Source organism: Morus notabilis, unplaced genomic scaffold, assembly GCF_000414095.1.
Source record: "Morus notabilis unplaced genomic scaffold, ASM41409v2 Scaffold1289, whole genome shotgun sequence".
Lineage (NCBI taxonomy): Eukaryota > Viridiplantae > Streptophyta > Magnoliopsida > Rosales > Moraceae > Morus > Morus notabilis.
The window spans coordinates 248,328-274,550 of record NW_010356868.1 but is presented as its reverse complement, the minus strand read 5'-3'; the positions used below and the strand labels follow the sequence as shown (position 1 = coordinate 274,550).

The window sequence follows — 26,223 nt, the reverse complement described above, 5'->3', positions numbered from 1 at the left end:
AAATAATATTATGTATACTTAATGTTGGGTCGAGTAACGGGTTCTAATTATAGTCAATGTAACTTTAATATAGGATAAAATTATAATAAGTATAAATTATGAATTAGTGGGAGTATTAACGAATTTAGTGGGTGTAAATATAGTCACTATTTTTAATACGTATATACTGTTTAAATTTAATCATCGGACTAGGTTTAACGTTGTTGACGTCATTGCATATATAATCTAACATTAATTTACACCATTTTGAACCACGAGGTATAGTCTTTAAGAGTGTGTTTGGTTAGAGAGAGAGATTGAGAGATGGAGGGATGAAGAGGGGTGGAGAGAGAGCAAATCATTTGTTTGGTTGGAGGGAGGAGAGGAAGGAAGGGGAAGATGGAGGGAGAGCTCATCCTCTTAGGTCCACAAAATTGAATCCTTCCATTTATGAGAAGATTTAATAGAGTCCATAAACTTTTACATCTAAAAGACTATTTTATTGTCAAAACAAACTATTAACAAATAATTTAAACGGACAATATAGTAATTTTATAAATAAATCTTTTTAACTCTCTGCCTTTCACTAAAAAACATGAAAGATTACTATAATACTATCTCTCATTCCTATTATCCATCCATTTAACTCGCTTCATCCCTCTAACCAAATGGATCTTAAATCATCAATACTTAAATTATTTTTTTAATAGGGTATATGTGTAGCGTTTTATTCGTCTTTTCGTTGTCAACGCATAGAAAAAAAATCTCTCAATCAGGATTAAAATGAAAAGGTTATAGTATTTTTAAGAATAGAAAAAATATTGTTCATTAATTTGTGTTAGAGTTTTTGAAATCGAGTTGAAGGAGAAACTTGAACTCGAGTTTTAGTCTTAAACTCGAGTTCAAACTTAAAAGAACATGAACTTAAATAAAGTTGGAACTTGAATTGCATTTTTTGAGTTTTTGAGGCTGCCGAACACACCCTTAAATTCACAAACTGAACAATATTATTTATACTTAATGTTGGGTCGAGTAACGGGTTCTAATTATAGTTAATATAACTTTAATATAGGATAATATTATAATAAGTATAAATTATGAATTAGTGGAAGTATTAACGAATTTAGTGGGTGTAAATATAGTCACTATTTTTAATACGTATATACTGTTTAAATTTAATCATCGGACTAGGTTTAACGTTGTTGACGTCATTGCATATATAATCTAACATTAATTTACACCATTTTGAACCACGAGGTATAGTCTTTAAGAGTGTGTTTGGTTAGAGAGAGAGATTGAGAGATGGAGGGATGAAGAGGGGTGGAGAGAGAGCAAATCATTTGTTTGGTTGGAGGGAGGAGAGGAAGGAAGGGGAAGATGGAGGGAGAGCTCATCCTCTTAGGCCCACAAAATTGAATCATTCCATTTATGAGAAGATTTAATAGAGTCCATAAACTTTTACATCTAAAAGACTATTTTATTCTCAAAACAAACTATTAACAAATAATTTAAACAGACAATATAGTAATTTTACAAATAAATCTTTTTAACTATCTGTCTCTTACTAAAAAACATGAAAGATTACTATAATACTATCTCTCATTCCTATTATCCATCCATTTAACTCTCTTCATCCCTCTAACTAAATGGATCCTAAATCATCCATACTTAAATTATTTTTTTAATAGGGTATATGTGTAGCGTTTTATTCGTCTTTTCGTTGTCAACGCATAGAAAAAAAATCTCTCAATCAGGATTAAAATGAAAAGGTTATAGTATTTTTAAGAATAGAAAAAATATTGTTCATTAATTTGTGTTAGAGTTTTTGAAATCGAGTTGAAGGAGAAACTTGAACTCGAGTTTTAGTCCTAAACTCGAGTTCAAACTTAAAAGAATATGAACTTGAATAAAGTTGGAACTCGAGTTACCTTTTTTGAGTTTTTGAGGCTGCCGAACACACCCTTAAATTCACAAACTGAATGAAACTGAAAAAACTCAACTTTAATTTAATTAATAAAAGTATTTAAATCTTATTATTATCATAAGTATTATGATTATTTATAGCTCACAAATAAAAACAATAACAGAATATTAATTATATTAAATGATATAATAATTAAAAAAAACAATAATTAAACTAGAGATTAAAAATTTTCATAAAATTATTAAACTAATACACTAATTTAATTATTCTTCCTCGTCATGAAGCTTTATCGAAATTCAATGGGTAGCTTTCCCAAGTTCCACAAATACTAGCTCGTTGATTCTTGATAGTCTCCCAGTCTCTAATGCCTTAAGAGATTTTGGTGGGTCCCACGCAGTCACGTTCTTGTTTGATTTCAAAACTTTTTTCGATTTATTTGTCTTCCTTTTCTTTTCTTTTTCTTTTTTCTTTTTTTCCCTCACTCTTGGCAAACAAATGTTTAAACCATTTCTGGTGTCAAGTGTCAACTCTCAAATCGTTTCTTCTATCCTTGGGGAAAACTAGGAGCTGGGTCCTGTTCAAAGCAAAAAACGCTAACCTATTTTAGCTTATTTTGTAAGGTAAGCTCTCTTCGATCAAATGCTTCCCTTGGGCTTAAACTTAAGGGAAAGCTGTGTGCTTAACTGGGGTTTTTTTTTATTACTATAATTATATTATTTTGAGCTTTTTATTGGAAAAAAATGGTTGCTTTGAGATGATATGCTGTAGTGTAGTTAGAAATTAGAATATATCCTAGAATCTTACTGTAGCAAATTAGATAAATGGAAAATTTAGGCCTTTTTCCATCTTTTGCCCCTCATATATACTTTAAGGTACCAAAACCCATGTTTGAAAAATTCATTATTTGATGCTAGTGTTGTACCTTTTATGATTGTATGTTAGTTTCTGAGCTACTGAATTATGAACTAAAATGTATGTGTTTTTTTGTTTTTTTTGTTTGCTGCTTTTATCATATGCTATTATAATATGACTCAGTTTTGGATCCGTTTGGAATGTAGGTTCAAACCAGGTGGTTTGAATTAGAATTCAAATTTTGTGAGAAACACTGTAGCAGAAATTTTTAATTTGAACCAAAACCGAGGTGGCTCGAACCCGCGTATGGTACGAGGCCTTAAAGGTTCTGCTTGGTTATTAGATAGTTTATGGAACTAATGTGCCTTCTTTGCTTCTATGGTGGATAGATTCTTTCCACAACCAATTATGGAAGTCAAATGGGTGGACCCTTCTGGGACAAATCCTGGACTAATTGATGGTTCAGTGCTGAATGATCAGGAGAAACATGTATCTGCTGCAGTTTGGGATCGGCAGGTGGATTCTACATATATGGCCTTTTAAGTTTATTTTTCTATATTTTGTCTTTGCATTTTTTTTTTATGAAAAATTTTCTTTTGTTTTTGAATGTTTGCAACTATGCTTCGACAAATGATTCAGGCTCGTAGCATACTGAAATGTCACGAACACACTTCAAAGCTCAGCGACTGGACGCTGACTCCAAGGCAAGTCGAGTTAGTTAAGAAGGCTGGGTTTGGTTTTCTAAGATTGATTCCTGCAATTAGACTAGACAGAGCACTCATTTCTGCATTAGTTGAGAGGTGGAGGAGAGAAACAAACACTTTCCACTTTAGTGTTGGAGAAATGACAATAACTCTCAAAGATGTTGCATTAATTCTTAGACTAGCTATTGACGGGGAACCAGTAACCGGTACTTTTTATACCACCAGCCATTCTGTTTGTGAAAAGTATCTTGGTGTTGCACCAGAACCCGGCTACACTAATGGTGGAATGGTAAAGCTAAGTTGGTTGAAACATTTCTTTTCTCAGTGTCCCGTGGATGCCCCGCCTGAGGTTATCGAGCGTTATACACGTGCCTACCTCTTATACCTTGTAGGCTGCACAATCTTTTCCACTACTACTGGGAATAAAGTCCCTGTTATGTACCTTACATTGTTTGAGAATTTTGACCAGTGTCGGAAATATGCTTGGGGGGCTGCAGCATTAGCATCCTTGTATCGATCCTTAGGAAATGCCTCGCTGAGTTCTCAGAGTTCAATCAGCGGTTGTTTGACGCTACTGCAGGTAATTTGTGTGCCATTTTTTTTGTTTACTTTTATATTTTTAACTCTTATGCACAATTTTATTCAGTTTCTTGGGCTTGCATGGAAATTTCTTGTTGATATGTTGCCTTTGGTCATTTGCCCACGCTTCTGCAGTGTTGGAGTTACTTTCACTTGAATGTTGGTCGACCAAAGGTCGATCCTAACCCATCACATGATTGTTTCCCATTCATGCTTAGATGGAAGGGGAAACTAGGGGAAACTGAGTGATCCAACAGCAAACCATGATGTACTATTTTATCGTAAGGCATTGGATTCGCTTAAACCTGAAGATGTAAGGTTCTCATATTTTATGTGATGATGTTGGTATACTTCAATTTTGTTGTTTCTTTTAAACTATGGAGTATGTTACAGATGGTATGCTTTTGGTAAATAGGTAGACTGGCTTCCTTACAGAAGCATGGACAATGCGATTCCTATACAAATTAAGAGTAATCTGATGGTAGGGAGGTCAAAGACAATGCTGATTTGTTTTGACAAGGCTGAAAGGCATCTCCCTAATCGTTGCCTAAGGCAATATGGCATGCTTCAGTCAATCCCGGAAGATGTACAAGACTGGAAGAGAAAAAATCGTGGAGTTGACTTATCAGGGAAGATGCAAATAGAAATCAATGAATGGTCAAGGCGTAGGTTTTGTATAGTACAAGGTGATGTTGGTGCAGATGAGGGTGACTACATGAAGTGGTACCTAAAAATTACTCGTAAATTTGTAGAGCGGCCTCTACGTCTCTCAGTGGAATTTCAAAGAGCAGTAAGGCTGAGATAATTTGTGTTTATCATGATTTAAGGAATGTTATTTGCTGCAACAGAAAAGCAAATAACGTATCAATTTGAGCAATATGTTTTGTTTTGAATGCTGCAGATTGCTGGCTTGAGGGAAATTACTCTTATAGCAGATTCATTCTCTACAGAAGGGTTGGATCCTCAACAAGTTGAGTTGGTTCGTCGGGTCGGGTGTATTGCACATGAATGTTTGAGGGAGCAAGTTGGAGATCCAGCCATTTTGGACTTCTGCCCACAAGTTGATGTTGGAAAAGGGATAAGAGGAAAGGAGATGGTTATCAGAAAGAGTACTGAAAGTCTTTTGTGGAAGGACGAGGTGATGCCATTGCCATATAATGTGGCTAGTAAGGATGAAAATTTTCATTTTTGTATCTTGTTTTATCTTTCAAAGTGAATTTAAAAAATAAAAAAAAACCTTGTTAGCTAGTTTTATTTTGAAATATTTGATGTAGTTATTGTTGTCATGAAGACCAATAAGAATGGGGTAACACTATAACATTTGGTTTAACAGGTAACGATGAGCAAGAAGAATTGCAAGACGAGGTACAAGTTGAAACTTATTCGAAATGCAACATCGAGCAAGATGACACCCAAAATTTACAAGATGAGCAAGAAGACATTCAGAATTTGCCTTTTGTGAAAAGCTCTCCAATTTGTCAAATAATTGAATCAATGGATGTTCAGTCAACTTCCGCAGACTCCCCATTTTCGTCCGTTGGTAAAGTGCGAGGAGACGAAACGTGAAGGAATAGCTATTGGAAAGATGATAACCTTTGCATCTTCGATTGAAAAGGTTTCTAAGCTAAAAGAAGATGATTCCGGCGAATCTTTTGATAGCGTTATTGAAGAACTGGTCAAATTGGAAGAGTTTTGACATCAAGGCGCCGAAGAGTCGTCTGAATGAGTTGCTTCAGATAAAAGTTAACTTAGAAAAACTTCAAGACGAGTCAAAAGTTGTTGAAACTCAGATCACGGAATGTAAGGGGGGTCGAAGGAACAAAATTGATGAAGAAGTTGATGAGATTAATAAGAAGATCAAGATATTAGAAGAAAAACGGTCAATGCTAATGTCTGAAAGCCTTGAGAGAGGTTCCAAATTTAGCAAGTTACTGTTAGAAGCCGCTGCTATCAATGAAGACATTTTGACTACACGGAGAAGTTTGAGAAGCCTCCTTACGTGTGATGGTTGGTGACTGACCATGTAGGTTTTTTAATATACATATATGTATGTATATATATATACGTTTTGTTAGTTAATATATGTATGTATAACAATGAAGAATGTCTTTATCATGTTTTATGGATGTATGTTCATCTGTTTATTCCTGAATAGATTATATGCTAATCTAGTACATAATCAAGGTTTTAGGTTAAGACCACGATTAACTTTTTTGGTTGGACTAGTTTATGTACTTCAAATGGTTTTTCTGGCAAGTTTTATTCAATGCTTGTGTATAATTTGTGTTTCAAAGGTTAATTACACAATTAAATGTTCTTTTTTTTTTTTTTTTTTTCAATCCATCCCTTTATTTTTAGAAACTACAGAAGTATGCCTTTGGATTTAAAAGGGGAAAAAAAAGTGTTTGAATTTATATTGAACTTGAAAATGGAGGAATCAAACTCTAGACTACAAAATTAGAAGTATATAAGAATTGTCATTGGATTAAGCTTGCAACCACACAACGGACTTGAAATCTTTAGATAACTGTAAAGGTTGATTTTCGGCAGCATAAGAAAGTTTTGTAATGCGTGACACCATGCAATATTGGGATACCACAAATACCCCCTAAAAGGTATCGTAATAGGTTCCCAATGGTAACCCATTGACTGCCACCGTCTACCATGTTACTGATGATAGTCCGTTGTGTTACCTTATGTGTTCGGCTGCAACCTTCATCCCGATGGTAATATATCGGGTTACTTAGGGTATTCTACCATATTAACCGGCGATTTCTACTTGAATAGTAAACGAAAAAGTTCACTTTAGAACAACAAATTTACACTCTGTTTTGGTAGAATAGAAGGAAAAGGGGAAGTAAAGATAAACACAAAAAATAGAAGATAAGAAGATCTAAAACAAACTTTTTTTTTAATGTTGTTTAGTGAAATGGGATGGAAAGAAAGTGAAAAGTACTCTTTTTGGCTTGGTATCGGAGGTAAATAAATAGGTGACATAGACTTTTATATGTATGATGATATAATAATTGTCCCCTTTGGCTTCGTCCCCAAAACTTGGTCTATTGCATAATCCAGCCCTCCATTGTCATAAAGCCAGCGGTTTTTCTCCCTACCCTCCAATTCAAAACAGTCCTTGCAGTCATATGAACCCGGCTTGTTCTTCCTGTCAATGAGGCACTTGTAGTTCTTGCAAGTGTAAGGCTCCCAGATGATGCTGCTATCCGGCGGGGTTGACCAAAGGTTGTCTGGAAATGGGGTTGGCTCCTTGTAACCCGAAGGAGATTTCGGGTGACATCTCCGTCGAGGAAGTGGCTCGCACCCTTTAAGCGTGAGCTTTTGTGCAAAAACATCATCCACAGGGCACTCTCCTCCAATGTCATATGTCATGTGCTGCGCCAGCTCCTCTTGCAGCCTCAAGCAGCCCGCTCCAAACGACGGGAGAAGACTATCGGATCCAATCGGCGGAAAGATCCCGAGTGGGAGCTTGTGAGGCCCCATTGCTAGCTTGACCTCATTGTTACCAATCTGATCATAAATAGACTCCCACAGCTCATGATCATTTGATGATGACCTCTCATTCTTTCTAGAAAGCTCAACAAGGAAGGCCTCATTATTTAAATAGTAGAAAATATGCCAATATAAAAAGCTTAAGAAAGTATATAAGCCAACTTTTAGTTATAGAAATTAATAGGTCATAACTTATTAATTTATGGTTCATAATTAGATAAATTATAGACAAACTTGTCAAGTTATGGTTCATAGCCGGACAAGTTATGGATAAAAATGGACAATAACTTGTCAAGTTATGGTTAATAACCAGACAAGTTATGGACAAAAACAATAATTTGGCTTATTTATTAACTTATGTAAACTATTGGCCTATTAATTTTAATTCATATAAAGTATTGGCCTATTTTCCTCTTTCTCCCTTATTTTTGTATGATAAATTTGACAGTTGTAAATGGAACAGGTGTTAAAAGGGCTCATATTTAAAGAGTTTATAGGTATTTCGTTCGTCAAGATTAAAGAATAAAGAATAAATACGAGAAAATTGGTAAAATTGGTCATTTTAACATATCATTATGGAGTTTTACTCTTTCTTGTGATAGGTTACAACTTTAATAATAATTTATTAAATTATAAATAATAATTTGTTAAATTATAAATAATAATTTGTTAAATTTTAGATAAACTATGCTCGCCATTGGCGATTGAAGACTTACGACCGACAATAATTATCTATCTATTTTAGGACAACGGGGTTTTTTGTGGGGATTCCAAAATTCTCCTCAACATTAACCCAAAGAAATTTTTGTTCTTTTTTTTTGTATTTTTATATTAAGAGCTCATTAGTTTCGTACATTTAAATCTATAGTTTTGATTCTGTTATAGTGTTTTCCTTGCAATAAAATTTTAAAATTTAAATGCTTGAATCAAAAATTACTAATTTAAACGCATAAACCAAATGAACCATAAACTTTTTTTTTCAACTTTCTTTTCTTCTTTTTATTTTCCCCTTACTTCTTTCTTCTCTCCATTTTATTTCTCTACAATATATTATTTTTTTTCTTTTTCAAATCAAACGTGACCTTTATAAATATTTTTTTTCTAATTATCTTATTGAAATAATTTTCTCTCACATACGTCTTAATTAAAACTTTTTTATTTTTGCAAAATGGTATTCTTAAATACTTTTTTTATATATACCCAATAAATATTTAATATCTCGTTCTAAATTGTGTCTTTACAAAAACATTTTATTCATAATTTTTCAAATAAATTCTTTTATATGTACCATTAAATAATTTTTTCCTAATTCACTTTATTAAAAACTTTTTTCTTTTAATGTTCCTCTATTTAATGTTTTTTCCACTAGATTTAATTTTTATAAAAAAAATATAAACTATAGAATTTTCATGAGGATGGTTTTTTTAGATGCGAAAGGTTTCGCACATTTCTCTCTCCATATTAACCCAAACAAACTTTTTTTTTAAATTCCCTCCCCCCCCCTTTTTATCCTTCACATCTTTCTTCTCTCCTATTTTCTCTACAATGTCTTATTTTTTTCCTTTCTCAAATGTGACCCTCATAAATATTTTTCTCTAATTGTTCTATTAAAATAATTTTTTCTCAAACGTGTCCTAATCAAAACTTTTTTGTTGTTGCAAAATTACTCTCTTAAATATTTTTTTATATATACTCAATAAAGAATCTTGATATCTTGTTCTCAAATGTACTTTTACATAAACACTTTATTGGCAATTATTTCACATAAATTTCTTTCATACCACTAAATAACTTTTTTGCCTAATTCGCCCCATTAGAAACTTTTTTCCTTTTAATGTTTCTCTATTCAATATTTTTTCTATTAGATTTAACTTTTATAAAAACAATGATATAAAACGGAAACTATAAAATTTTCCAAAACAAATTATGACCTTCATAGCGTCTCTCGAAAAAAAGAAAAGTGTTGAATATTTTGACTAGTCACTTACTAAATAGTTTGGACCATTTGTGCCAATTAGAAAAAGCACATCAAAATCAGAACTAAAAAAAAGGACTTTCTCCGAGCCTCTCTACAAGCAGTATCAGTTTCTACTGTTATAATTTGTCAATATTGTTGGGAATGGTGTCCTAAAAGCATGAGATCTAATAGGATATTTATTATTTATTTAATAAAAGAGTTTATTCATCATTTTATGTGTATATATTTGTGAATATTTTATGAATATCAAACGAAAATTTTATGATTATTTATGTAACCTTAAACATTGTATATAAGTGTTATATGCAAGAGGATAATGTTTAAGAATAATAATAAAAAATGATGTTCGTAATGAATTTAATTAAAGTTCATAATCTTTAATTAAAACATTACTAATACATATCATTCCCATTTAGAATGGAACGATGTTATCCGCATTGTTAATATGGTGAGATATTGAATGAGTATATAAGTGTTATATGCAAGAGGATAATGTTTAAGGATAATAATAAAAAATGATGTTCGTAATGAATTTAATTAAAGTTCATAATATTTAATTAAAACATTACTAATACATATCATTCCCATTTAGAATGGAACGATGTTATCCGCATTGTTAATATGGTGAGATATTGAATGAGTGTATTACGCATAATGAGATTATGTGAAACATGGACACAGACACAATATGAATTTCTTATAATTTCTGTTGAGTATAGAAATTCTAATTGAGTCTACCGATGGTCATATATATAATGATATTAATCATGAGTTCTTAGCACACTCTTATTCATGGATTTGGGTCTTTTGATTTACTCGGTACGGATTCTGAGACCCTGAATCATATTCCTTATATTTTAGAGACATGATGAAATATGTAGCCGGGAATGTTATTATACGAGATGGAATCTATTCCTTCTTGAGAAAGAAGCAGATAAATAATTCTCTTGAGTGTTGATTCAGTACTTATATCAGTAAGAGCACTTTGGTTCATGAATGTGTTTTATGAATTACTATTCATTAGAGAATCAACGGTACTCAAGGATGAAGATTTAATGCAAGAATATTTTTCTAACTTACAGATAACATTGTCACCAATATGCCAATATGTATTAAAAATTAAAAGTTGATCGTTCTTACTGTATACATGCGTTGTGTAAGCTGTGAATACGAGAGTGCTGCCTTCAACATTAAATAGGTGGAATTCCACCTATGTCTCGCGTCAGTTGGAAACTTTCTTGGGCACATCTGACCGTTCCTGCAATATTGTTTGTATTCTTGGAGTCGAGCTCTAAAACTAGATATGAATGATAAAGATTCTCTAATATTTGTTAGATTAGATGAAATATGTTCAATTCCTGCCTGAACTATTAAATTGATTATGTGACATGCACACTGTTGATGAAAAATTTCCCCCCTAAACGCCGGTTTCAAACTACGTTTAAACATGTTAATTGCAGCCGTGTTAGCTGATGCATTATCAAAAGTAATAGTTAAAACTTTATCTTCTATCCCATAAAACCCAAAAATTTTCATTATTGTACCAAAAATAGATGATGCGTTATGAGGATATGGACATAAACGAAAACCAATTATTCTTTTTTTGTAAAACCCATTCGTCATCAATATAATACACCGTGACACATAAATATCTAATTTTATTGCACCCATTAGAAGTGTAAGAGACATTAGCATTAAAAGTCTTAAAACTATCAACAAGAGATTGTCTCATTGTATAAAACACTTTCATGTAATCAGAACGAGTTGTGTTTCTACTTACTTGTTTAAATTGTGAGGAGAAGGCTGTCTGGATGAATTCTTCGAATGACGCATCATCTGCAAAAGAAAGAGGCAATTCGGCACTAGCTAGAAATTTAGCTAGTGCCTCACGAGCACGTTATGCATCGTATGTAAAATTTTGTAATCCCTCTGATGTGAGTGATATTGTTTGTTGGCAAGAGTCCACACTCCCACCTTGGTGCAACAATAGACATACTTTCCAATGTCTATCCAGATGACCAATACCCCCATCCTTTTTATTAGAAAAGTTTTTTTTACAATAATTACATACCGCACGAATTTCCATTTCACTTATTTTTGGATTTGGTCGGGGCTCCTTGGTGAAATGTTGCCATGCCGGAGAAGTTTGCGATTTTTTTTCTCTACTGCGTTCTCCAACTTCCTCGTTGTGCACTGAAGCATTATCTACTGGAACATTTTTGGTTCAGTGGGGGTGGGGTTGGGAGGCATCATTTCATCCTCGAAAAATGTCTCATCATCAAGCTCAGGAAGAGCAGTGAAATCAAGGAAGTTTGATGTGGCCATTTTCTGAAAATTGATTGAACTTAAACTTTATAAATGAAAGAGCAAGAAAATGAGTGACTGCGAGAAAAAAGCTTAGAATCAAAATCAAAGAGACAAGATGAGAGTGAGATGAGAAGTTGAGAGTGAATTGTTATGTGGGATTTAGGGTGGAATTAAGGGGTATTTATAGGGGATTTTTTAGGTAATTTTCAGATTGTTACCGTTGGGCCCTTCGTGGGTCCCACAGTCGGCCCGCGACGGACCAAATGGGAGGCCCGTCACGGGCCGACCGTTGGGCCCAACGGTCACGTTTAGAAGGGTATGCGAGCCGTTTGGCGGGCCTGGGCTGGGCCGAACAAGGGATGAATCCGGGTTGGGCCGAACTGGGCTTGGGCCGGGCCATGGGCTTTCACGGGCTAGGGTTGGGCTTGGGCCGCGGGTTGAGAAGCCGAGGCCCAACCTTAGCCCATTATGCGTGTCGGGCCGGCACAACCCGTAACAGTAGCATACCGGGCCGTGCCAAATCCGGCACTATTACGGGCTAGACGGCCCGACCCATTTGACAACACTAGTTTATCCTATATTCCACTTTGATCTATGACTTTTAAAACGTTACACAGTTGATCATCGAGATTTTACTTTGTTTCAATTACAGTCATCATATTAGTTAAGTGTTACATATTCAATGGAATCTATAGAAATTGCAAACCAAAATTAGAAACATAGAGAATAAAACAATACAAAAATTAAAAATTAATTTTCACATATAGTCTTTAAATTTTAATTGTTTTTAATTTTGATCTCAAATTTAGACAAATTTTATTAAATATTAAATATTTAATTAACAAAAAGATCAAAACTAAAAATGAAGTAAAACATCAAAAGCTTAATTATGTTACGTTTTAAATGAAATTAAAGGCCTGTTTGTTACCGTTTTTGTTTTCATTTTTTACGTTTTTCGAAGTAAAAAAATTAAATACAGAAATGAAAAACGCGTTTGGCGAAGTTTGTGTTAGAAAACAAAAATAAAAACGTTTTTGTCTTTTTGTGAAAAACTGAAAATGAAAAAAATACGTTTTCTGAAAACGGATTTCAGTTTTTTTTTTCTTCTCTCTCTTCTCCAGTCGAAGAAGACGCGGGAGAACGCCCACCGTCGCTCATCCAGCCGGCGTCTGCAACTGTGCGCCACCCCCCGGCCGTCACTCTTCTCCGACTTCCCCCCCTTCCCCGCCGCCGCCACTCTCTTCTCCTTAATATATTTAATATTAATATTTATTCAATATATTAATATATTTAATATTAATATTTATTCAATATATTATTATTTAAAATATTTAATATTAATATTTATTCAATATATTATTAATTTAAATATTATTACATGTTTTTAAAAATTAAACCACTAAACGCAGTTTCAGTTTCTTTTAAAACTGAAATTAATCTCTGAATAAAACTACCAAGCACATTTTAAAAATAATTCTAAAATAAAAATAAAAATGTTTTTATTTCTATTTTTATATAAAAAATAAAATTATTTTAAAAATAATTTCAAACGCACCGTAAGATTTTAATCTCAATGATCATTTAGGAGAATAATGCAAAAAGAAAAGAAAGAAAAGCCCCGATATTCGATTGAAAATTTGAAATAATGGTCGTCCTTGGGGCGAACTCATCAGTTGCTTTGGTTCGAAGCTCGCGCGATGGTGGGCCCGCCTTGGGCCAACTCGCACGTGTATCTCCACAAATTTTCAGGCCGCTTTCTCCTTCTTCTTCCCTCTCAATTCATTGATTCTCTCAACTCAACCCTCTCTCTCTTATATATTTTCTCTCTCTAGAATTTCCCGCGCCGCTTTCCGTGGCGTCGATGCCTTTTCGGTTTTAGAGACGATGTTCGAAGGGTTTGTCCGTCAGTTGATATTGGGGTATTTGGGTCGCTATGTCAAAGATATCCAGAGCGAGCAGCTCAAGATCACTCTCTGGAACGGTATTTCTCTATAACCCTAATTCCAACTATCAGATTCTTTCATCTTTTTGCTTTTTGATTGTATGTATATGCATATTTATATATATATATATATATGTATTTACATCTATATATATATATTTACATCTATATATATATATATTTTTTCAGAGGAAGTGCTATTGGAAAATGTCGAGCTCACTCTCGAAGCCTTCGACTATCTCCAGTTACCGTTTGCTTTGAAGCAAGGTAGTTCAAACATTTGTACTTATGTTAGGGCTTAGTTTCAGATATAAATTTCTAATCATTTGTAAAGTAATACCTTGCTCATTTCGATTGTTCGAAAACTCGAGTTAAACAGTGAATTCAAGTGGGAGAAAATACAGTAGCAGAATAAGTTTACTTTGAATGTTTGTGAGAGAAAACGCTGTAGTAAGAACTTGAGTTGTGATTTGAACTAGCAAAAAAGGGTCTAAGTGTTAATAATGATGATATGTTTTTGTTGATAGGTCGTGTTGGGAAATTGAGCATCAGAATTCCTTGGAAAAAGCTCGGCTGGGATCCTATTGTCATCATTCTTGAGGATGTTTTTGTTTGTGCCTCCCAACGGGACGATGAAGAGGTAATAGAATTTGCACTTCTATTTCGAATCCCGAAACCTCGACCTATTGTTGTCTTTTTTTTTTTAAATTTTTTTTCCATCGAAGTCAAAATTGTCTATTGTGAAGTGCCATATGTGGAAAACATAAAAGGAAACCGTGTTCTTTTTTTTTTTTTTTTTTTTTTGTAGTGGAGTTCGGACGTGGTGGAAAGGAGAGAATTTGCGGCCAAAAAAGCAAAACTTGCCGCAGCGGAGCTCGCTAAATTATCAAAACGTGTCTGTGGTAAGCCTATTTCACTTTCAATCTTAACAGGATATATCGTGTTTAGCTTCGTTAATGTACGCATTTTGCGTTGAAAATAGGTTAGCTAGTTTAGGAGCAACATTTTAGCATCATCCATTTTGTTTCATGGTGTTTGTGGTGCGAGACAGAAATAGGGGAAAATATACTATAGTCTGAATACTGTTGAACAGCCGCTTTTAATTAAAATTGTAGAAATAAAGGGAAGAATACAAGCTTGAAAGAAAAGGAGTGATCTACTATTCCACTCTCACTTGTAGGGATTTAGGCAGCACGCTTAAAAGACTCGGCATTGCACCAAGAATGATTGGTTGCACCAAACAACCAAAACGAAAGAAGACCGGTTCTTTTCACAACTCAAACTTTTTGCTACAGTGGTTTCTCTCGTAAAAATTTATATTCAACTTTGTTGCTACAGTATTTTTTGACTCAGTTTTCTAACTTGAGTTGTGAAAAGAATGGACCCTAAATGTTCTTGAAAAACTTGTCGTCCAAACCATTCATTTATGGAATAAGAAGGCTACAAACTTATATATGCTGAAATCCATTTTGAAGATCTAGGAGAGAGGACTAAATACTCTTGGGAAGAACGAGAGTTGAAGCTAGGAACTAGAACATATAAAACGTGTCTCTTGGAATGACTTCTTACTAACTATTTACCAATGACTCTTGGAATGAACTTTCTTACCTACTAAAGGCTTGTTTGAACTATGTATTAATATCATTTGACTGAACTTTAAATCTCGTTTTGTTTGTTCTTGTTTTGCTATTTTGAATGAATCTCTTAAAACTGTGGTTTAAATTTTTTCCGGCTGTCTTATTCAACTTCATATAGTTTCTCAATTGTCCATGGTCTTTGAGATCTTCCTTCATCTTTGATTCTTTATGATTGGGTGGCTTTCTTGTAATTCTTCGCTTCTTCTGTTTTCTTTGTCCTATACTTTTGCTTGTAATTCTATAAATAAAGCCCAATTAAGCAAAAGCGATAAACAAAACTAGCACGGTTGTTCTGTTGGTCAAAAATCCAATCTGTTAATGCTTATCATTATTTTTATTTCTCTTTTTTTTTTTTCTTAATCAGCCAAGTCTTATGTTATCTCCATATTCTATAACTTACTGCTGCACTTCTTTGCACCTTATAGACACTCGGTCCATTTTGTCGCAGAATTTCGCAGTTGTTTATTCTCATATCATTGATATGGCTCTCTTGTATTATTGTGGTCTGTCCGGGAAGATTTAATTTGAGTATCACATACATATTCTGATTGAATTGGAGGTACTTATCCTTAATTTTACATTGTCAGATAATCGAGCTGGGCGCTCATTTACATCATATATTTCTGCTAAGGTGACATTTCTTTTATGATCCAATCCATCATTGCAAGTTGTCTTTTTTTTTTCTTTTTTTTCCGGTTGTTTTTTGTTTTGTTTTTTTGTTTTTTGGTTTTAGAAGTCTCTCTTTACTAAGACAGAGTTGTTGCTTTCTTAGGATATGTAATTGTTACAGAAAATGACCGATGTGTGTTCTTTGCTTCCCAGATTCTTGACAGCATACAAGTATCCATAAGAAGTTTTCATGTCTTGTACCATGATATCCGGGGGGACTCAGTAAGTGCTATTCCTTGTTATCCATTCATCATTGGTAAAGCTAGTTGTATTTACTTATGCTTTTCAATGGCAATTTTATTGCTTGCTTTTACTTGTATTAACCTTTTCCTTAGGTGAAGAATTTAATTGCTTTCTTCAAACTTTTTTCCCTGACTATGAACAGATTGTACTAAAAGAGACAGAAAAGTACAAATTGAAAAGTGAATAATTTATCCTCTTAGAAAGGCTAAGCAAAGGGAAAAGAAAAAAAGAAAAAAATAAAAAAAATAACATTACTTTTCAACCCATAACAAGTAGGAAAAAGAAAGAATATCCTTCGTTAGCCGTGACGCCAATAATGAGGCTACTTGGCATTGACTTCCATCAGACAAAGCAGACAAACCCCTGCTCCTGTCATTGAATATTCATTAGTTCTTCAGACATTGCCATTAGTTTAATAGAATATTCATCCTTCTCTATTGAACATATATGTTGTGAAGTTATCAACTTTGAAAATATAATTTTTATTTATCTCTCTGTCAGACACATTTGCTAAGAGTTTTTATCTTTTTGTACCTTGTATCTTAGGGTTATTTAAAAAGTACCGCTCAGGTTTTGATCTGGTTTGATGTATACCATCGAATTACATTTGATGCATAAATCTGTATTAAATCGTTGAACACTTGATTTTGGCCTAAAAAATACCCAAAATACTCTAAAGAAAAAATAAAACAAAAGAAAAACACCTGAAACACTAAATCCTATTTTTTCAAGACACCTTAAATCTTAATCACTTACATAACCACTTCCACTAATTGTCTCATCTACTTCCTCTCCAACCCATTTGCTCGGCCTCGAAAGATCTCGTGGCACCTATTTGGTATGTGATGGAGGAACTAAGGCCTTAGAGAAAGGTAATTAGTCAATTGGTCGTGAGGCTTCAAAGATGAATCAACATATTTCTCATCCATGGCATTGAAAAACTGATGAGATTTCGGTTCAGTTCGAGACAAGCATTCATAAGATTTCTCAAAAGTTTTGAGATCTTTTGAATATTGGTGTCAAAAGAACTTTGTTCCAGAGCCTCATTTCTTTCGGCTAAGATCCTTTTATGAGCAATTGCATGATATGGTTGATGACATGTAATTTGTGGACCTTTCCAATTGGCGCCTATTTGGTGATAGTTTTGTTCATTCTCATCTACATCCTTTTCCTTTTCAAAAGGAATTCTCAATTTTTAGTCCATAACAACCAAAAGGGTTCTATACTCTAGTGGAAGTAGAAAGCACTATTGTTGTTTTTTTATTTAGTTATATATTAGCAAATTAAAAGAAGGAGAAAAAGAAAATGTTGTATAGAAGACCAAAAGAGCTACCGTTTGGACTGGTAGAGTGTTGATGGTCGATGATGGAGAGATGCTGTGGGCAAAATTGTTCATTTGGCTGTGATTTCCCCCCGTCTCCTTTAAGTAATTAGGATTTAGGGTCTCTTTTTTGGGAAAAATTAGGTTTTAGTGGTTGTGTTGTTTTTTATTTTATTTTATTTTATTTTTTCTTTTTAGGGGTATTTTGGGCATTTTGAGGTCAAAATTGGAAAATATATGAATTTGTGCATTAAATGTAATTTGATGATATAAATTTGATGACATCCAAAGCTGAGGGTCTTCTTTAAGGTATTCTTTCTGAATAACCCTAAATTAAAAGGCATGAAAAGGTAAATTATCCTTTTGTTGGTTTAGGAATAGGCAAACATTCAAAAGGAAAGGAGACAGCGAGTTTAATAAAGAGCAGATTCTTCCAGCTTAATTTAAAATAATAATAATAAAAAAAGACTATGGTCCTTAAAATCTTTCAAAGACTCCTTTATTGGTGGTAGTCGTATTCTTTCCAAGGATAAAGAAACATCTTGGTTCTTGCCTTAAAAGATTTGTAGACCCACTCGATACTGTTTTTTGCACTTTCTTCAACTGACAAAGTCCAAAGTAAATCCTTCTCAATGGGAAATATCCGAGCTGCCTCCCCATTGATACTCATTTCTTTCTCAAAGTCTTGCAATTTATGTTAGGAAGTTTTTAATATGAAGTCAAATATTCCTGGATATCCTAGTATGATTTTTCCATTCTTGCTAAATTCTTCCCAGGTGCCTACAGTGTTTGGTTTAAAATTTTCCAGCTTGACAATAATGAAGCAAAATCCTTTCGGGTAAATCTCAGTTTCTTCTACTACTTGTTTTGTTAGGTAGATCCTTCTTGCACATTTCAGTTAGGATGTCTTTGAGGAATTGACCTTGTTTGTAATTATTTGGAATAACTTAATACATATAATGTGGTGTAAATTAGGTCGTGTAAGTCTTGCTATGATTTAGGTTTGTTTCCTTTATGCGTTCTGTCTTAGATCGCCTGCATTGTCTTCATATAAATTCGTACAAAGGGTTCATGAATCAACAACATTTTCTATAAAGTCTTCAGGATGTTCCTCCTTTTTTTCTCTTTTTTTTTTGTTCTAGATTGGAGAACTTGATTTCTTTCTTGCTTGAGGAATCATCGTAATCTTCTTTCATTTTGTTTCTGTACATGTTTCACAATTGGTTCAATTTTCTGATTTGTTTCTGTACTGTGAGTCCTTTTTACGTCATAAAGATCAGATAAATGAACTCTATCGTCTTTTATGAAGGTCACATGATAAATAGCTATGATGAATAGCTTATTGTAGTTCTGGTTAGTATTTAATCTTTTCACTCTCTGGCTCAGGTCATTAGGTGCAAAGGTAAGAGGTGGCCAGGTCAACAAAACTCTGGATATTATAGGTTTGGAGTTTTATTGTGGCACATTTGAAGGACCTCTTGACTTGGTGACTGTGGATGATGCAAGATTTGAAGGGAAAAAGTGCGATTCTATACTGGCACCATGTGATGTTACAATGTCACTTTTGGTACGCAAGTCAAACTCTGGTATCAAATTATATTTTATTGCTTGCAGCTGGAATAAAAACGTGTTACACAAATTCCATTTCTTCTCTGGTTCAATTATTTTCTGCTTTTCTTAAAGTTTTTAAAACATTCTATTAATTTTCTTGGTATGGTACTGTACTACACTTTTTTGCTATTGTTCGTTTCTAAATTTCAATTTCAATTCAATTGAGGAAGTTCTTATGATTTTTTTTTTCAATTTCAGTTGATTCCATAAAAGGCACTATATGTTATAATTTGTTCCGAGGACTTTGTCCTTTTTGACTTTCCTTATTTTTTATTGTTGTTTTTCCTGTTTGGTTGGGCTTCTTGTCCTCCTTCCTTCCTCGTAATTGATTTTCATCAATGAAAGGTTGAAGAGTATTTGGGGTCTAAATGATATTTGAACTTTTTCATTGCAATATTTCTAAACTTTTGAATTGAAAATTTCCTATTATTGGCCTATTTTTTTGCAAGTTACCCGTTGCTTTTATCTAAGTGTGTAACATTTGTCTTTATGTTGTGTTGTGTTGTTTTGTTTTTTTATTTTTGTATTTTTTATATTTTTTATATTTTTGTTTCTTTGTTTTGTTTTTGTTTTGCTTTTTTATAGCAAAAAATAATAGTTTCAAGTAAATCTCTTGTTTGATTTCTGAGTTTAGTTGTTATTTTTTGGCTTATTGAGGTAGGACGAGATGTGTTAGGACTTAGGAGTTGTGACATGATTAGCATTTCGAGTTTTATCTGATTCTTGTTCTTTTTTTTTTATTTGTTCTTTAATTATTATTAAATTTACGTAGATTAGGAAATGTTATTTTATTTTATAGAATTCTAATACTTTTTAGTTTTCTAATTCTCATAAAAGGTTAAGCTGTTAGGTGGACTGATACTAGTTCTTTGACAGTCCCCTTACATTGGGGGTGGACAAATATTAATTGAGTAGGTCCGACACCTGAACATTTAGTGATCAGCTTGAAACGTAATAAAGTCCAACATGTAATGATAATTTTGGAGAGTACTTAATAATTCTGTTGTTTGAACTCAAGACCTCTGGCCTATAATCCGATATTAGTTTACCAATTCTTCCAAACGCTTACATTGTTGGTAGGTGGATGGACGAATATGGTGGTATATATAATTATTAATTTGTTTATTATTATTATTATTTTTTGCTGAATGTAGGTGGACAAATTATGTGCTCAATATAATAAGATTTTGTCCCAAAAAAAGAGTAATTATAATAGGTCTTCAAGACAAATGCCACAATCAGTCCGTATGGATTTATTTATGTCATGGGATTTTCTTTTCTTTCTTTCTTTTTTTTTTTGGCAGAAGACGTAATCACAAAATTTTTTGGAATTCCAAAAACAAAAATGTGCGGCAGTATAATTCGAGGATATTGGTGATTACTGCAGATCTCTATGCTAGTGTTAGTCTACCATATTAATGATGGTAGCCTGCTGTCTTACCTGCGGTAGTCTTTGTGCTATAGGCGGAAGCGGGGATGGGTGGACCTCACGGCAGGGGGAGGGGGAGGGGTCTTTGTGCTATAGGCGGAAGCGGGGATGGGTGGACCTCACGGCAGGGGTAGGGGTAGGTCTGATTGCAATGTCACAACTTTAGGGAACTCGTTGACGACATTTCAGGGGAGGGTGAGTCAACGGTGGTGTTGCCTGTGCCAGGGGAACACTTTGTCATGCTTGTTGGGGGTGGTAGGGGGACTCAATGGCATGGTTTATGGGTCTCCAGCGTACCAAGATGAGGAAGGTGGGAAAGAGGTAGAGAGAAGTGTAAGATCAATTGAAAAATCCACAAGGTTAAACTTATCCTCAGAGTTTATTGTTAGGAAAATTGGCGTTGAGTGTAAAAACGTTTTGGAGTTGCAAAATTGATCTGCTACTTATTTTAGTGGCATCTTCTTCTATAATTACCTCAATATAATATAACACTACCGTATGGTAATAAAAAAAGACGCTTATTGTGAGTTGATTACCTGTGATCTGTTTCTCTTCCGAAATCAACAGCCTTTTATACTCTTTTTCGGCATGTACCCTGGAAAGGCATTCTTAGGGCATCCTTCAAATGTTTCTTCATTGTCACCATGTCAGATGACTTTATAGCTTTGGAATAGGTGTTGCAGGTGGGTTTTCTAGTTTGGGTGGTCCGGCTAGTTTGTTGGCCATTATTTATTTGAAGTTTTTTGGGGGTTTTGTAGGCAAGAAAAGAGTAACGTCTCTCTGGTGGTGCTCAATTTTAGCTGTTCCCTGGTTTTACGGTTGAAAGAACTGCTTAAGTTTTTAGGATTTTTATAAGGATTATTTAAGAGATAGGTTGCTGTACTGTCTCTGGGTTTCTACGAATAAGCTTTTATTATTATTATTATTATTCAATAGTAATCCATTCGTTGATAAAAATCAATTACAAGGCCACCTAACGTAGGAAAAGCAAAACGGAACTACAAAATACAAATAAAACGAACTACAGAATACAAATAAAAATAAGCAATTTAGTGATCCTCCTTTTTCATTTTCTGAAATTGGAGAAATTAGTTCAAGGTTTGGTGGATCTTTTCTGTTGATTTTGTAATCTTGAGGAACGCTTGTCCTCTGTCTTGTATGCTTAGTATGTCATTCTCTGGCCAAACGTGATAGATTTATGTTCTTTTTCCCCGGTTTGATTTAGGGTTCAAACCAGAGGTTTTGGTTCTGCATTCAAATTTTGTGAGAGAACCCATTGACGGGAACTTTTTAAATTCAAATTTTTTGTGAGAAACCGTTGTAGCAGAATCAAAACCATGGGCTGGAACCCTTGAACCAAATGGGGCCTTTTATTTTTTTATTTTTATTTTTGTGGAAGAAACCCCACTTCCATTAAAACAGCTCATAAAGTACGCACAATTAATCAGAAAACAGTAAAACACTCACTGACTCTTGAATTTCTTATCTTCAGGTTAAGAAATTTTCTTCATCATTCTCAATCATAATTTGTGGTTGTTGTTTTATTTAAGGTCAACAGATCTGGAGAGCTTGATAACAACAATCCGCAACATTCCATCAACGCCGAGATAATGGGCTTGGTAGTTTTTTTTTCCCCCACCCTTTTATTAAATTAATTAATTTTGAAGCATATGGGTATGCTTGGTGGGTTTGTTTTTGTGGTCCTTATCTTTCTTTCAATGCACATACAGGAGATATCTTTGGATGAGGTTCAGTTGCAGCAGATCTTAATTCTGTGGGATTATTTATCTACATATCAGTTGAGAGAGAAGTAAGTATTTGCGAGTCCATCTTTTTTGGTACACTTTATTCTCAACATTTTCAAAAATACACAGAGGCTAAATATCTTTTTGTTTTGGATAAGAAAAAAAAAATCAATTACGAAGGAAAGAGGATGAGAGATACTCAAAAAACAGAAAGCTAAAGCAAACAAAAACATGAAGGCAAAAAAGAAAAAAATAAAACTACAACACCAAAAGATATTAGCTCCCTATAACATCCCTCCAGTGCAGCACAATCAAAGAGAGGAAAATCATTGAAAGTTGTGTCTGTTGAAGTCCACAATTAGGCTGAAAATTTAGCTTTCCGAAACGAGTCCAACTCATCCATTTCATCAAAGAGAGGAAAATCCTCGGAAGTTTTGTCTGTTGAAGTCCACAATGAGGCTGAAAATTTAGCTTTCCGATACGAGTCCAACTCATCCATTTCTTTATCTTCAATATCCCTGTCTAAATATCATGTCTAGATATGCCTTTTTTTTCATTTTTTTTTTTTGCAGTGGTGTAGCTTCTTGTAGTTGCTGTTTAATTGGTGTCTTCTCTGTGTTCCTGTGTTTTTTCTCTTGACGACTGCTTGCACTCTTGTTTTCTTTGTATTCTTCCTTTGCTTTCTTGATTAAGGACATTGCACTTTGAAAAACCTTGAGAAATAAACTTCCAAGGACTTCCATAAGTAGCCCTTGATCCTAAAACCCAGTCCTTTCTATTTGCTTGCAAATCAAAATTCACTTCGACCATGTTTTGCACCAAAGAAAACTTATCTTACAAGAAATCTCTACAACTGCTTAGGGTCTTGTTTGTTTTAAGGGTTTTTCATGGTTCAAACCATGGTTTCTGGTTCTGCTACAGTGTTTTCCTCTCACAAAATATTTGAATTTCAAAAGTCAGAATCATGAACCATGGTTTGAACCCATGAACCAAACGGACCCTTAGTCATTTTCGGGAAAGGAACATTTAAACTTCTTTTGGGGCCAACAAGTAATGTTTTTAAAATTGATTTTATCTTTATTTTTCTCTTTCTGGTGAAGATTGGAAACACACTGACTGGCATAACAAGTTGTCTTGCGTATTGCAATACAATGGATTAAGGACATCAAACATATCATTCTTAATCCAATATTATCGCTTCTAATATGACTGTTGTCTTTCTTGCCCTTATTCTGTTTTACACTTGTGCAAAGAGATATCCTCAATTGAGACCCTGCAAGATCTTACTACCTGAAGCTGATGTGGCTCTACTGAGTGTATCACTATTTATTTGCATCATCAGGTATGGACGTTATCGTCCCTGGTGCAGTCCATTATCAAAAAAGCAGAACGGGTGGCAGATATTGTGGTGGCGTTATGCACAAGAATCTGTCCTGTCAGATGTTCGTAAGAAATTAAAGAGAACATCATGGAGAAACCTTGGACAAAGATTGTAAGTTTGTTTTGCTTGCTTCTTGTTTATTTCATTGTCTCCTTTTACTTCTTTTCGGTTCACTTTGAAAGCTCTTTCTCCATCTATTTTGCTTCGTTTTTGGCTCGTAGGAAGACTAGTGCTCATGGAGTATAAAAGACAAGGTCTTGATTATCTGATTCTCTCTACATCTTGGTCTGTCTTTTTTGTAAGAGTGCATTTGAAACAGTGATTTCTTCACTGTGGGACCGGTCAAAGCTGTGGAACAATTTGCTAAAGATGTTGGGAGTGTTAAAAATTGTTGATATATATATCCTTATATGTGTACATATGAGTACATACGAATACATACATACATTCTCACACACACACACACCCATACATTCATACATATAGATTCATTACATATGTATACATATCGCTCAATTTTGTAATGGGCTGATTATGATTGCTTCTTGATTTGGGGACATAGATGGATGATTCCATAAAAAATAGAAGACAGAAGACAACGGCCACAAAAAAAAAATAAAAAAATCACTAGCAACTAGAAACAGAAGCTAAAACTATCTTAATTCATTTTTCTTTGATATACGCTCTTTCTTCTTAAAAGGAAAAAATTGGAAGGATGTGATGTAGGCTAATTGTTATTTGTGCTTAAGGGTCTTCGCTCAACTTTTTGTTTATTTTATTTTATTTTTTTTTCTGTTTTATTTTTCTTTAGAAGCACCCTTGTCCTCTTTTCTTTCTGATTGATTTCATCATCAATAATTCAATGACAATGACACACACACAGAGTCACACACACACACACACACACACACACACACATTTCCCAATTCCTAAAAATTAAGAAGAAAGGAACATCTCTGAACTCTTAAGATAAACAAGCCTACAACTGAATCCTATCCCAAAGGAAATGTTCTTGAGATTTTATCCTTAGAAAATGAAAATTTGTTTGTTTTTGGTATTACTGCAATGATAGTGAAGTCCTACTTAATTGTCCGTTTCACTGTGACTTGAATTGTCACTGTGGGGATATGTGGTACATCCTCCATATTTTTGTCTTTTGTCTCCACAAAATCTGGTCCCAAACTAGAATTTCCTGAAATTACTGGTTCAACAACGGTCTCTCGCTCTTCTGTTACATAAATTTCTAAACAACGATGTACAAGTAGCTTTGATTAGTTTTTTCTCGTTATTATTTCTGAGTTGCTTATTTTAACTTTTTGTTCTCTGGGATAAAGTGAAGTATTGGGTCTCATTGTGGGTTTACAGAGATAAATAATTTGTCCGTCTGATTTTCTTGGACTTTGTTAGGAGCTGGGCACCGTTCCTATGGTCAATTTGCTTGAAGTCCCTGATTGTTTTTTCTGTTTGATTATTTTGTTTTTGCTGGGTCTGCTTATGCTGACGAATCATCTTCCTCTCGCCCGTCGTATATTCCCTTTTCATTTAATATAGTTTCAGGTGTGTTTTTTTTTTTTTTTTTTTTTTAAAGTTTCATTTTAACATTGAAATGAACTACTTTGATTTCAGAAGTTGTCGTCGAAAGTATGTGACCTTATACAAGGCTAAGCTGTATTCTCTTCAGCCGGCCCCGGTAATCTTGTTGTTCCTAGTTAAACAAATATTTATATTCTTACATCATGTGGTCATAATAAGGACTAGACAGAGTCTGAGGCGCTGATGATAAGGCTATTTTCCTATCTTCCCTTTGGGTGTCAATGGATAAGGAGTTCAAACATATTTCCTTGTCCCTTATTTTATTGAATTGGAGGGACATTTTGGAGTTTAGGGAGATATGATAATTGTTGGGTGTTAGTCTTTGCTTTTTTCTAGTTCCAGACTGTTGTTTTGGGTCTTTGTTTGCTGTTCTTTTGGAGTTTTTCTTTGCCTTTTTTTGCATTTGTTGTTTGCTTTTCTCCTTTTTGAGGCTCTCATCCTCTGTTACCTTGTATTGATTAAACTCTGTTATACATAAAGGTTTTATGTAAAATAATGATTATAATAATAATGACTGTTTAATCATTCTTTTTGTCAATGTGAAATTTATCTGGCGTTACTAAGGGTTGAAAGTAGCTAAATCGCCTGTATAACAGATCTACGAATAGATAATGCCTCTAACAATGTATTTCGGGTGAGGGGGTTAGGGTGGTTCCTTAGGTACCCGACATCTACTTATTACAAAACAAGCTCATATACTTTTTCAAGCGTGAAACCTGTTATCTTAGGTGAGTGTGCTGTTACTTATAGCCTTTTAACGGCAGGTTCACATTGGAAAGATGCACGACAGCCGATACTTAGGATTTTGTTTAGCTAAGTGGC

The 26,223-nt window shown here is 34.0% G+C and overlaps 2 protein-coding genes and 1 pseudogene across 2 annotated transcripts in view; 2 read left to right on the top strand and 1 right to left on the bottom strand.

Annotated features, from left to right (window-relative positions):
- The first annotated feature begins 2,353 nt into the window (after positions 1-2,353).
- LOC21393756 lies at positions 2,354-6,111 on the top strand (annotated as a pseudogene).
- Positions 6,112-7,041: 930 nt separating this feature from the next.
- On the bottom strand, positions 7,042-7,536 carry LOC21393754. Its single transcript, XM_010088789.1, has one exon. It carries the CDS (start codon positions 7,534-7,536, stop codon positions 7,042-7,044), a length of 495 nt encoding a protein of 164 aa, XP_010087091.1.
- Positions 7,537-13,708: 6,172 nt separating this feature from the next.
- LOC21393752 overlaps positions 13,709-26,223 on the top strand; it is a 38,945-nt gene continuing 26,430 nt past the window's right edge. The window contains exons 1-12 of the mRNA XM_024162813.1: positions 13,709-13,811; positions 13,962-14,039; positions 14,300-14,412; positions 14,581-14,674; positions 15,997-16,040; positions 16,232-16,300; positions 18,419-18,480; positions 19,029-19,209; positions 22,233-22,301; positions 22,413-22,492; positions 23,770-23,919; positions 25,435-25,498. Coding sequence (XP_024018581.1) covers positions 13,715-13,811; positions 13,962-14,039; positions 14,300-14,412; positions 14,581-14,674; positions 15,997-16,040; positions 16,232-16,300; positions 18,419-18,480; positions 19,029-19,209; positions 22,233-22,301; positions 22,413-22,492; positions 23,770-23,919; positions 25,435-25,498 — 1,101 coding nt within the window. The 5' untranslated portion in view covers positions 13,709-13,714. The remainder of the gene's footprint in view (positions 13,812-13,961; positions 14,040-14,299; positions 14,413-14,580; positions 14,675-15,996; positions 16,041-16,231; positions 16,301-18,418; positions 18,481-19,028; positions 19,210-22,232; positions 22,302-22,412; positions 22,493-23,769; positions 23,920-25,434; positions 25,499-26,223) is intronic.

Excerpts from the sequence above, each read along its gene's own strand:
- LOC21393754 (XM_010088789.1), bottom strand. The coding sequence starts at position 7,536 with ATGGGGCCTCACAAGCTCCCACTCGGGATCTTTCCGCCGATTGGATCC.